At 35.7% G+C, this 13,420-nt stretch overlaps 1 protein-coding gene, 1 long non-coding RNA gene and 1 pseudogene across 4 annotated transcripts in view; 1 reads left to right on the top strand and 2 right to left on the bottom strand.

Annotated features, from left to right (window-relative positions):
* PNPT1 (polyribonucleotide nucleotidyltransferase 1) overlaps positions 1–13,420 on the bottom strand; it is a 52,480-nt gene that overhangs the window by 18,943 nt on the left and 20,117 nt on the right. For all 3 annotated transcript variants that reach the window (XM_066378235.1, XM_066378233.1, XM_066378236.1), the window contains exons 9-17: positions 12,481–12,667; positions 11,597–11,648; positions 11,163–11,220; positions 8,553–8,649; positions 7,997–8,099; positions 3,684–3,754; positions 2,401–2,437; positions 194–260; positions 23–112 (exon numbers count right to left, since the gene is read on the bottom strand). In XM_066378235.1, the coding sequence (XP_066234332.1) occupies positions 23–112; positions 194–260; positions 2,401–2,437; positions 3,684–3,754; positions 7,997–8,099; positions 8,553–8,649; positions 11,163–11,220; positions 11,597–11,648; positions 12,481–12,667 (762 nt within the window). The remainder of the gene's footprint in view (positions 1–22; positions 113–193; positions 261–2,400; positions 2,438–3,683; positions 3,755–7,996; positions 8,100–8,552; positions 8,650–11,162; positions 11,221–11,596; positions 11,649–12,480; positions 12,668–13,420) is intronic.
* The window catches only part of LOC136400892 (uncharacterized), a 49,953-nt gene that overhangs the window by 30,170 nt on the left and 6,363 nt on the right, over positions 1–13,420 (top strand). The gene's annotated exons all lie outside the window — the stretch shown is intronic.
* LOC136401787 (U2 spliceosomal RNA) lies at positions 9,766–9,930 on the bottom strand (annotated as a pseudogene).

Below are 13,420 nucleotides of genomic sequence, written 5' to 3'. Positions count from 1 at the left end.
AAAATATATTTCAGTGCCATACCATTTGACTCTAGGACTTCAGATGTGACTCTTATGGTGAAAGGAAAATCTTTGGGAATAACAGGATACAAAGCTTTCTCAGCAAGAGCACCTAGAATAAAATAAAAATGATGGCAAAAAATATACTAAATTTCTGTAAGGATACCATATAAATGAACAGATTTGTACTCACCGTGCCCAAGTTCTCTTCTGTTTACACCAGTGACTTTGCCAATTTCATTTGTTGCATAAGGAGGGAACTTAAAAAAACAAAACGAAAAACTGAAAACATATACAATTGACATGCAAAGATATCCAAGATATTTCCAAAATGTAACCTGTAAAACAGGTTACAAAACAAGAGAACAATTTTGCTAATATAAAATAGTATATATATATATATAATGTCTAGACATCTAAAATATATACCAAATTGCTAAAAGTAGGTACTTCTAGTGTCTATTTGAATCAAGGTGGGAAGTGAATAGTTATGGGATCAATACCACAAATTTCTATAATGTTTAAATTGTTAACAATAACAAGATACTGAAGAAACAGATCTTTTCTAGTAAGGGCTTTGCTTTAGCTAGAGGTTACAAACTTTTATTTAACTAATGCATTGTCTTAAAGGGAAATGAATAGTTGTGATCACTTAAAAAATTGGGAGCCTGAGGTTCAAAACCCCTCAGTTGTCAGCTTGAGTGTGGGCTTATCTGGCTTGAGCGTGGGCTTGCCAGCTTGAACATGATGTCACCAGCTTGAACATGGGATCATCAACATGATCCATGATTGCTCACTTAAGCCCAAATGTCATTGGCTTGAGCAAGGGATCACTGGCTTGGCTTGAGCTCCCCAGTCAAGGCATGTATGAGAAACAATCAATGGACAACTAAAGTGACACAACTACAAGTTGATACTTCTCATCTTTCTCCCTTCCTGTCTCTCCCTCTCTTAAAAAAAAAAATTGGGAAATTTCCCATAATAATCATGAATTCCAGTTTTTCTTTTTTTAACAAAATATTTTTTAAGAAGAGTAATGGAATATGAATCTGATCAAGCCTCTGGATCTAAGTCAATTTGCAGGAGACAGATGGACAGAGGAATGTCTGAACTATACCCTGAGTGTAATCAGTACCACCCAGACTGTGGTGAACTCTACAATTCAAATGGTTCTGGGGCTTCAACAGACATATTATAAAGAAAAGAATGTAATGAAGGAGAAATCTATGGGTTAGAAGAGATTTAAAGAAATATCAAAAAATTTAAAATGGACAAGACTAAACTAGAGATGTACACTAGAAATACAAGTGATTACTATAAAACTTAGGAGAATAGTCACTTTGGGGGGGGGAAGAAGAGTGTTGAGACTGGGATGAAAAACATTGCAGCAGCGGGTTCTGGGGTGATTAGCAAATTCTATTCTCTGACTTGGGTGGTGGTTACATGAGTGTCTTATAAAAACTGATTAAACCATCCTTTCTTTTATATGGTTTTCAGTATCTGTAGCTTATTTTACATAAAAAGATTTTTAAAAATGTGATGATACAACGTAGCCTGTATTTTTGTCCTACCCCCACCCCTATCTCTTTTCCAGAGAACTACATTTTTCACAGCTGCCCTTTTAAAAAAGACTGCTATGTGCTTTTCAGCTCATGGTAAAGGATGTGCTTCTGTAGCATCTGGGTATATCCAGAACAGAATATTTGTAAGGGATTCCAGATCTCTGAGAATCACCAGGTTTATGGATATTCTCTAGGATGTATTTTACTTGAGTGTTCTCTGTTAATTACAGCAGTTTCACCAAAACTGAGATACTGGGATTCTTGGTAGCCAACAACAGTCACTCAAAGGTGAAGTGACTTGCTATATAATACTTCAAATACTAAAAGTAATATTTTGCCATGTCTGGACTTTTACAATTAGTTGTGAATAAAGTTAACCACAAATTCAATTATATATAATAATTTCATATAAAGTACTTTAGTATTAAATACCTCAGTTCTTTGACTACTAATCAACTAAGTAAAAATATGAACATATAAATGAACTAAAAAAGAGAAGGTAATTTGTCAGTTATTTGAAAAGCCCCACTTTTGTTTGACATGTAAGTACAACTCCTTAAACTAAAACAATATTGTTCAATATACTTTAATGTGTGTATACTTTTATGAACACCTCAGAATAGGAAGTTGCTGACTGGACAGCTTCTACTTCTCTCTCTAAATCCCTTCTATATGCAATAAAATAGCCCCCAAATTCACCTTAAAAGGTATATGATAAAACTAGCATAGTAAAATGTTAATAGTAGAACGTAGGTAGTGGCTATATAGGTATGCATTGTAAAATTCTTTCAATTTTGCTCTGTCCTTAATATTTTTCATAATAAAAAATTCATCTTACCTCATAGTGCAGCATGAAATTTTTACCTTTTATCCCACTACAAAAAAAAACATAATATTTAAAACATAATACAAAATTTATTTCAATAAAAAATTTAAAAAGATTTAAGGGAATTTTTTTAAAAAACACAATTGGGTATCAAAGAGAGTTGATCTGAAACTGAAAGTGAGGAGAATCAGAAGTATGTCAAAGACAGTATTTTTCTGGGGCTTTTGATTGAATTCTACAAAGATTTAGGAAAACAATTTTGCTTTAAATGCAGAAGGCACTTAAATATCCTTGAACACTAAGACCATAGGTATATATTTTTAAGCAATAATAACTATTGGAAGAATCCTAAATATTATAAACTCATTATTTAAATCTCAGTTATGCTCTTTATCCCAGTCAACATGTGAAATGAAGTTTAATAACTGAAATGATTAACTGAGAGCAATCGGAAGATCTGATAGGCGAAGATCTTTTCAGGGTTTGAAGCTATGTTGCCTCTCAGAAGAGAATTCAAAGTGAAGAAGGGCAGGGCAACCGAGTTTAGGCCCAGATGAAAATTTACACCACAAAGTATAAGAGCTCCCCCACAAAAGAATATGATTACGATGAACTTGCTGACATTAGACAAACAGCTTTACTGTTAATTTTATTAGATACATGAAAAATAATTAGTATGCTATCATGAAGATACTGGGGATTATCTTCATCAGTTGGGCAGCAGGAAGAGGGAGGCAGTCTTGTAGTCTTCTGAGACCCTTAACCAGGGAAAGGGAAGCAACCTTGTTAGGCAGTGAGTGGACTTTGATGTAGTAATGCTGATGGGGATATAATGTGGATTCTTATATAAAACTGATCTACAGGATTTTACTGCTGACTTTTTAGGAAAAGAGGGAACCATGTATTTCTGAACACAAATTCAAATATGCCTTGGAATAATTAGACAAGGCTTTTTCATTTAGTAACAGCCTCCAGATTCATTTCAGCAACTAGTTCTTGCTTATTTATTTGCTCTCTTTTTTACAATGAAAAATCTATCTATTCAGGATTACCCAGGAAACCTGTCCTGAGGAAAGGTTCTAGAGATAGAATAAACTTTAGTACCTACCTATATTAAATAATTAAAACCTTTACCAATATTTGTTTCAACCAATGAGTTAAAAAATAAAAAAATCCTTTGAAATTACTAATATGTAATCAGAGAAAAAGAAGTACAGGGTTTTAAAAGTAATAAATAATAATAATATAACACATAACCTTCAACTGGAACATTATAACCAAAAAACAGAACTTACTTTATGGCTGTTATAATTCGGTCTGACTTAATACTGGATTCTAATGAATCAAATGTAACAGTACAAAGCACCTAAAGAAGAAGAAACAAAATTCCTCAGGCTTTAATTTATTAACAAAGATGAAAATGAAAAATATTAGAAGAACCCAATTAGCTCTTAAAGAAATGGGTAAGTATAATCTATACAAATCTATCATGGTACTTAATTATCAATAATCCAAAGGTCTAACATGACATAGACTACATATGTAAGGCACTGGACTGGAAGTGCTAGGGGGAGAGGAAGGAATATTTATGACACCTGACCATAAAGAAAGCTGCAATAAAGGGTCAGGCAATAAAATTGCCCCCCCCCTAAATATTCTTTGAAGGGGCATAACATAATCCAGAGAAGCTTCAAAGAATCATTCATAATGTTCAGGATATAACCTATAAAAAAAACAGGAAATGGGGCCCATTCCCAAGAGAAAAAGACAATGAATAGAGACTGACCCTGAGCTAATTCAAGATGTTAGATTATAGACAAGGACTTTTCAATAACTCTTATACTCAAGGACATAAAAAAGAACCAATGGAAATTCTAGAATTGAAAAATATATTATCATAATGAAAAAAGATGACGAGTCAGTTAACATGAAGACAGATTAATAGAAATTGCTCAAACAAATAAACGAAAAAGAAATTGCCCAATCTAAAGAACAGAAGAGGTGGGTGGGAGAGAACAGTCTCAGGGACCTGTGGGACAATATTAAGAGTACTAACAGATGTACTTGCAATCCCAGAAGGAGAGAAAAGAGAAAATGAGGTACAAAATAAAAACAGAAGAATGGCAGAAATGTCTCTCAAGTTAAACAAAAGACAAATTTACAGGTTCAAGCTCAGGAACCTCCTAGCAGGATAAATACAAAGAAAACCACACTTTTCACAATCATACTGCTAAAAACCAAAGACAAAATTCTGAAAGCACTCAGAAGAAAATAAAAAACATACGGGGAACAATGATTTGAAGAAGTCCTGACTTCTGATCAGATGAAAATGGAGGGAAAAAAAAAACCCAGTGAAACATTTTTACATGCTACAAGAAAAAAAATCAACCTAGAATCTATATCCAGAAAAAAATTATTTGTACTTAAAGGCAAAATAAAGACATTCAGTTAAATGAAAAATATGGATTTGTTGTCAGAAGACTCACAGGACAATACTAAAAAGAAGTCTTGTCAGATTGAAGGGAAATAATACTAGTTGGAAATAACAGATCTTCAGGAAGAAATAAATAGCACCAGAAATGGTAATTATGTGAGTCAATATAAAAAAATCTTTTCTTCTTACCTTAAAATATATATCTTTGAAATAAAACAGTGGAGTTTATAACACATGTAGAAGTAGCTCATAAGACAACTACAGTATAAAGACTGGAAGGAGGGATAGATAGACCTATTGGTTGCAAACTTTCCTCACTTATGTGAAGTGGTACAAAATTAACTCTAAAAAGACCAAAAAGTTAAAGATGTATATTGTATTATCCATGGTAACCACTCAAAAATGCAGAGGTATGGCTAAAATGCAAATAGATAAGTTAAAATGGAGTTCTAAAAATATTTGATTAATCCAAAAAGAAGGCAGAAAGAACAGAAAAACAAAAACAGAGGGGCCAAATACTAATAATAAAATGACAGACCAAAGTTCAATCACATCTGTAATTAAATTGAATATTAATGGACTAAACACTCCAGTTAAAAGGTAGATGGTCAGAATGGGTAACAAAAGTATGTATAATACTTTATGGAATTATTTTAAAAACTTTATTAAAGGGTACACACACAAAAGAAACAATCAAAGGTGAGAGAGATTATATGCATTGTAAAGACTGATTTCAATTGTAAAAATATCATTTCTCAAATGAATTAATAAATTCAGTGAAATAGCAATTTAAATCCTAGAAAGATATTTTTTCAGAACTTGATATAAAATATTCAGTGAAGGAACAAAAGAAACATATAATACTTATTAAGACAATATTGGAAGGGAGAGGGGAGAATAAAAAAGCAGGATCTGCTTTTCATATATGAAGACATATACCAGCCTGACTACGTGATGGTGCAGTGGATAGAGCGTCAGATTGGGTCACAGAATATCCAGGTTTGAAACCCCAAGGGCGCCAACTTGAGCGCAGGGTTGCTGGCTTGAGCAAGGGGTCTCTGGGTTAGCTGGGGCGCCCCCCATCTCCCATCAAGGCACATATGAGAAAGCAATCAATGAAGAACTGTAGTGCCACAATTAAGAGTTAATACTTCTCAGCTCTCCCCCTTCCTGTCTGTCCCTGTCTGTCTGTCTGTCTGTCTGTCTCTCTCTCTCACACACACACACACAAAGACATACACCAAATACACGGCTAAAAGTTGGATAATGGCACAGGAAACTCATAGAATAATGGAAGAAAATGTATTTTAAAAACTTTGTAAATTTGAAATATAAAGTGCCATTGCAAATCAATGTGAAAAAATGAATTATTAATACTGCTGTAAAACTGGCTCACTTTGGAGGTTTCCACCTCACACCATGTGCAGGAAGGAACTCGGTCTAAATTTGATAGCTAAAATTCAAATGTTAATAGAAAAAGAAGTAGGTTTGTATTTTTGTGACTCTGGGGTAAGGAAGGATTTCCTAAGTAAGACTTTAAAAACACAAACTATTAAAGTTAAACCGGAAGGGTTTTTTTTTTTTTAATTTTTGCATTTTTCTGAAGCTGGAAACAGGGAGAGACAGTCAGACAGACTCCCGCATGTGCCCGACCGGGATCCACCCGGCACGCCCACCATGGGGCGACGCTCTGCCCACCAGGGGGCGATGCTCTGCCTATCCTGGGCGTCACCATGCTGCGACCAGAGCCACTCTAGCGCCTGAGGCAGAGGCCACAGAGCCATCCCCAGCGCCCGGGCCATCTTTGCTCCAATGGAGCCTCGGCTGCGGGAGGGGAAGAGAGAGACAGAGAGGAAGGTGCAGCGGAGGGGTGGAGAAGCAAATGGGCGCTTCTCCTGTGTGCCCTGGCCGGGAATCGAACCCGGGTCCTCCGCACGCTAGGCCGACGCTCTACCGCTGAGCCAACCGGCCAGGGCTAAACAGGGAAGGATTAACTACATAAAAACTAAAGATTTCAGGTTCACTGTAGACATATAATAGGCTACCACAAAGTTAAAAGGCATCTGAGAAAGAGGGAGATGATATAAATTCTGGTTACTGAAAAGGAGTAATATTTAAAATATTAGGAAAAAACAAAGTACATCATACTAAAAAAAGAAAACAAATTGGCTAAAGGACATGAACAGATAAACCGCAAAAGAGCAAACCTGAACCAGTGCTACTGTTTTGCACAGCTTGAGGGACACTATCTATGTGAAAATAGGGCCCTAAGAATGTACAGGTCCCAGGGTATGATTTATACAATGACAATATTGACTGGCTATTTTATATACATATATAAAGATGCCTTGTTCTTCTTTTTTTTTTGTATTTTTCTGAAGTTGGAAACGGGGAGGCAGTCAGACAGACTCCTGCATGTACCCAACAGGATCCACCTGGCATGCCCACCAGGGGGCGGTGCTCCGCCCATCTGGGGCTTTGCTCTGTTGCAACCAGAGCCACTCTAGCACCTGAGGCAGAGGCCACAGAGCCATCCTCAGTGCCCGGGCCAACTTTGCTCCAATGGAGCCTCGGCTGCGGGAGGGGAAGAGAGAGACAGAGGAAGGAGAGGGGGAGGGGTGGAGAAGCAGATGGGCGCTTCTCCTGTGTGCCCTGGCCGGGAATCAAACCCAGGACTCCTGCACGCCAGGCCGACGCTCTACTACTGAGCCAACTGGCCAGGGCAGATGCCTCGTTCTTGATGAGGACAATACAAATGAAAATAATGACACACCACTTTGTACCCACTAGGTTGGCAAAATTAAAGTAGGGATTAATAAAAGAAAAAGGAAGTGGTATAAAGCATAGTATCATACACAAATTCTAAATATACATGTGTCAAATACAAGAGAATGGCAGCCTATGTAAAGGAAAAGAACAGGACTGAGATACAGGCTAAAAAGAAAACAAAATGAGTTTCTCGAACAGAGCAAGTGACAATATCCTGCAAACTAAGGAATATGAGTGACTCAATTTTGTGTACCTCAAAACAGATTTTGAAAAAACTTAAATCAGATATTAATCTGCTTATACATTCCATATGACAAAAACTTATAATATCTACATAATACTTCTATTAAATGTAATTAAGTAATCCTGAATCAGCAAATAACTGTAGCTTTTTACATATATTACCTGTGTTTGTCCCCTTTGAAATAATGCTGATCCATGAAGAATTTTAAACATATCTACCTCACAGTTTATATTCCTAAGTGAAGTCAAATCTCGACCATCACACCTATAGTAATAAAGGAAATAAGTGTATAAAGCAGTGTTGGAAATCAGAAAAATCACATATTATTACTTTATCTTTACCAGGGAGGTCTCAATCCCAACTGCATATCATAATCACCTGTGGAACTTTAAGAACTTTACTTGGGTGCTACTGTAAGACCCACTGAATCAGACTATTGGGGGTTATGACCAGTATACCTATACTGTTGAAGCTGTGCGGGTGATTCTTACATGCAGTCAGGGCTACAAAGCACTGCTTTATACACAAGGCCCACAGGGAGACAAACACATCCGCAAAATCCACACACTCTTTAACAGGTACCTATTTATAAAATAAATATTATAATTCTTTCCTGTTCACTTAAAACAAAATAGCTCCTTGCTTTAAGAAAGCTGCCACTTTCAATTCAACTTGCAGAAACAGTGCATGCTTCATATCAAAAAAGGATATGTTTACCTTTTGTATTCATTCAAAATAATACTTCTAAAAACTCCCTTTGCAACAACATTGAAGGATTCTATTATTTCATATGAATCAACCTCTGGAAATTTTTCTACAGAAGAAAGACAAAACAAAGATTTTCTTTTTTTGAAAGACAGGATTTCTGTAAATTCACAGTATCAAATCAATGAACAATGGAAGTAAACCAAGGGATTTAACTGAACATTTAATCCTCAGGCAAACAAAATAGATAATTATTCTGAAGTAGGAGACACACAGTATTATCCATCAAATGTATCTTGGAAACTTCCTTTGATTTGTACCAGAGCAGTGCTTTGAAATCAGCTCTCTATTGCATTGTTACCTGACAAATTCAGCAAACTATATTATGAATAATAAGTCTACCTGACACATCTAAACATAGTCACCTTCACTGTTGTGTCTTGAGTAACTTTTATCTTAGTCTGCAAATAGAACAATAATTTTCTTTATATATTATAAATCCCTACTGATGGGTATTTCAGTTAACATTTTTAAGTTTTTCCATGACCCTGGTACTTTGTGTGGTTTCTTTTTTTAAAATGTCTTTCTTTAATCTTTATAACAACTTATGAGGTAAATTCTGTTATTTATCCCCATTCTACAGAAGAGAAAAACAGGCCCAAAGAAGTGTAGTAAATTGCCTGAGATAACATAGGCAGTAACAGACACAGCTCTGATCTGAATATAGATCTGTCTGCCTAGGCTTGTGCTTTTAAATGTTAAGCTACTTTACCTTATCAGTTGATTTATGTCAAGTTCTAAGCACTATTCTCTTAAGCACTTGATTATTAAATATAACTTTAAAATAACTGGAACATAAGTAACTTTAAAATAACCAGAATATAAGAAATGGCCATGGAAAGATATATATTAAGCACTGTATATTCATCAGGCAAGAATAATTTTGAATATTATACTTTAATATGAACTTTTATGCTTTAACTAGGTTGCATTTGGGGAGGAAAATATAGTAATTATTAACAAAGTATTTAAAATATCCTATGAACCCAGGGAGTCATGAAGATATTCTATTATGTATAATATAAACACAAAATCACTTCTCTTTTAAAATAAGGTAACAGTTTTATATAACTTCATTCTTAATAGGGTGAAATATAGTAATAGCAATTACAGGTAATCACCTTAATATCACTGCTAACAGCAGATTTACCTTAAAATAACTAGGTGAGAGATTACTTGTTTATTAAAAGAAAAATTAACAAGAAATATATGTCATGTTTGGTACATACTCAGTTTGTGTGATTGATACTATACAATAAAATCCTTTATTTAATAATTTCTAGAAAGCTAAATTCTACACTTGATCTTAGCCAAAAGGCCGAGAAGCGATAGAAAGCTAAATTCTATAAAATCTAAATTTTACAATTCCATATATTAACACCAGTTAACATTTATTGAACACTTGCTATATGCCAAGCACAGATGTAAGTTATTCACTCATTTAATCCCTATGTACCAGATTTTATTAGTATTAGTTTCACAGATTAAGAACTCAAGAATTTTAAAAAAAAATATTTTTTTTTACAGGGATAGAGAGTCAGATAGAGGGATAGACAGGGACAGACAGACAGGAACGGAGAGAGATGAGAAGCATCAATTATCAGTTTTTCATTGCGACTCCGTAGTTGTTCATTGATTGCTTTCTCATATGTGCCATGACCGCGGGCCTTCAGCAGACTGAGCAACTCCCTGCTCGAGCCAGTGACCTTGGGTCCATGCTAGTGACCTTTTTGCTCAAGCCAGATGAGCCTGCGCTCAAGCTGGCAACCCCGGAGTCTCGAACCTGGGTCCTTCCGCATCCCAGTCCGATGCTCTATCCACTGCGCCACCACCTGGTCAGGCCAAGAACTCAAGAATTTTAAAGAACATCTTTCAGGTTTTCAGGTATCTTTCACAGGATACAAGGACCCACCTTAGACTTTAAGAGTTTGATCCAGAAAAGATCAGGAATATTTCACATTTAACATTTACTGGTGCCCACTGTGTCGGCTGCAGTGCTGACTACATTCATAGAATTTAACAGTCACCATAGGATGTATCATTATCATAAATTTACTGAGGATAAAACTAAGGAGCAATGAGAATAATTGATTTTGTCAAGGTTTTATATGCAAAAATTTAAGTAGCTATTCCTCTAAATACTTTTCTAAATTAAAAAATTTACCTTAGCCCTGGCCTGCTGGCTCAGTGGTAGAGCGTTGGCCCAGTGTGTGGAAGTCCCGGGTTTGATTCCTGGCCAGGGCACACAGGAGATACTACCATATGCTTCTCCACCCTTACCCCTTTCCTTTCTCTCTCTTCCCCTCCCACAGCCAAGGCTCCACTGGAGCAAGGTTGGCCCAGGCACTGAGGATGGCTCCATGGCCTCTGCCTCAGGCACTAGAATGGCTCCGGTTGTAACAGAACAATGCCCCAGATGGGCAGAGCATTGCCTCCTAGTGGGCATGCCAGGTGGATCTTGGTTGGGCACATGCAGGAATCTCTCTGCCTCCTTGCTTCTCACTTCAGAAAAATTAAAAAAAAAAAACCCAAATATAAATAAAATAGAAATAAGAAAATTACCTTTTAGTTGTTCCTCTGTATCTAATCTTATCTTGTTAACAGCTTCATCTCTGGAAATCTAAATACAAGTTGAGGTTAATTTTTTACATATATATGACAATAGTCAACATTTCTATTTTTAAATTATTTTACAATGTCACATTGTAACAGTACTCAGATTTCTCTAATGACAGTATTCTTTAAGAGATTAGAACTGGACATTGATTTATAAGAAATATTACCTGCTTAGGAATTCATTCAAATTTATTTTCCACATTCCCTAAAACTTGTAGTAATCAACAAAAGAATGGTGAAGCAAATAACAAGGCTATTATTTAGCTTTCTGTTTATATTTTTCATTAAAATAGGACTGATAGTCATATGCTATTTACATAAATTATGAGTAAAAAGAATTCCCAGATCAATTACATAAGATAAAATCCAGGTATACCAACCTTATCATGTTTATAATCTGTAAAAACTGCATAGAGTTTTTCCATGGCGAGTCTATTTTAAAAACAAACATCAGCATATTTAGAAACGTGAGACCGTGTCTATTACAAAACTGAAATATTTAATAAACTATTTAAACATTTAATAAAAAATTTTAAAATGTATTTCTTGCTCATTAACATGGCTAATCTGTTTATTACTTAGGAGATACAGAACACAAATTTCTTTCTCCTTACCTCTCAGGGGAATCACTCTATAATGGTATTATGCCCTGCATCCTTAATCGTTCAGTTTATTTCCTGAGATTTTTCTTATTATCTTTTTTAACCTCTTTTTTTTCTTTTATCCATTCTGGCTGTGATTGCAGGCAACTCTTTTGTTGGGGACAGTTTATTTAACTCTTTAATCTGACTGATAACTCTGAGACTAATACTAAAGGAAATCCTAATTTTCAATTTATTTTAAATAAATAATATAATATAATTTTCTGGCTATTCATATTTACTGAGTGTCTTCCTATGTGCAGGCATATAGTGGAGGTCATACTTAATTTCTTTTTGAGAACTTCAACAGTTTCATTAGATGATCAAATATCTTAGGCTTTATCCCTTTTTTCCTCAACACACAGAGAGATGTGGATTATCTGAATCTTGACCAATAAACTCACTCCCCCTTTCATCTGAAATTCAAACTTAGGCCGTTGAAGAAGTATGTGGGTTTATCCTTTATAAAGCATTAGATTGGTATTTATATTGGTATCTATGGTAATAAAACAAAAGGGTGCTATTTAAGAAGTAATACATGGATAGTACTTCCATGTGAAGTATTTTTCTGACAGGAAATTAAATCTGGTGAGTTTCAGTTTCTTTTGAACAGATGTTCTTACTTATTAGTGTGTTCCACAATCTCTGGCGAAGGGATAAATAACTTCTGAGGCGTCCTCTTGGTAACACCAATTTCTTTTACCAACTGCTGGATGCCCTGAATTATTTGTTGTGTGTATTTTACTCCCACTTTGATAGCATGGCAAAAGTCCTGCTGTAAAATGTTCTCTGCAGAGGCTTCCAACATGACTAAAGAAAAAAAAAAGATTGCTATTGCACATATTTCCAATATAGCATTTCCTTCATTTTTTTTTATAATTATTTATTTATTCATTTATTTTAGAGAGGAGAGAGAGAGAAGGGGGAGGAGCAGGAAGCATTAACTCCCATATGTGCCTTGACCAGGCAAGCCAGGGTTTTGAACTGGCAACCTCAGTGTTTCCTTTATTTTTTTATTAAGTGAGAGGCGGGGAGCAGAGACAGACTCCGGCATGTACCTCTACCGGGATCCACCATGCAAGCCCCTATCAGGTGATGCTCTGCCAGGCTGGGCCACAGCTCCTTTGCTCAGAAACCCAGCTATTTTAGCACCTGTGGCTGAGGCCATGGAGCAATCCTCAGTGCCCGAGGCCATGGCTGTGGGAGGGGAAAAGAGAGAAAGAGAGAGAAATTGGGGAGAGGGGTGGAGAAGCAGATGGGCACTTCTCCTGTGTGCCCTGACTGGGAATCAAACCTGGGACTTCCACATCTGGGCCGATGCTCTACTGCTGAGCCAATAGGCCAGAACCTATAACATTTTCAAATAACATGACATGACATAAATTCTACAGATCAATTTGATTAATGGTACATCCACCCTTTTTATTTCTTTTCTCAGAATCAACATACTTCCAAAATATAAAGAGCATGATATGAATAAAGAAACCTTGATATTTGAAGTTAGGTTTATATTCTTAAATTTAATGAGGGACTTCTTATAACAAATGATACAAAAGAAAATAT

Source organism: Saccopteryx leptura, chromosome 3 (genome assembly GCF_036850995.1).
Source record: "Saccopteryx leptura isolate mSacLep1 chromosome 3, mSacLep1_pri_phased_curated, whole genome shotgun sequence".
In the NCBI taxonomy this organism is placed as follows: Eukaryota; Metazoa; Chordata; class Mammalia; order Chiroptera; family Emballonuridae; genus Saccopteryx; species Saccopteryx leptura.
This window is presented reverse-complemented; position numbering and strand designations above follow the sequence as displayed.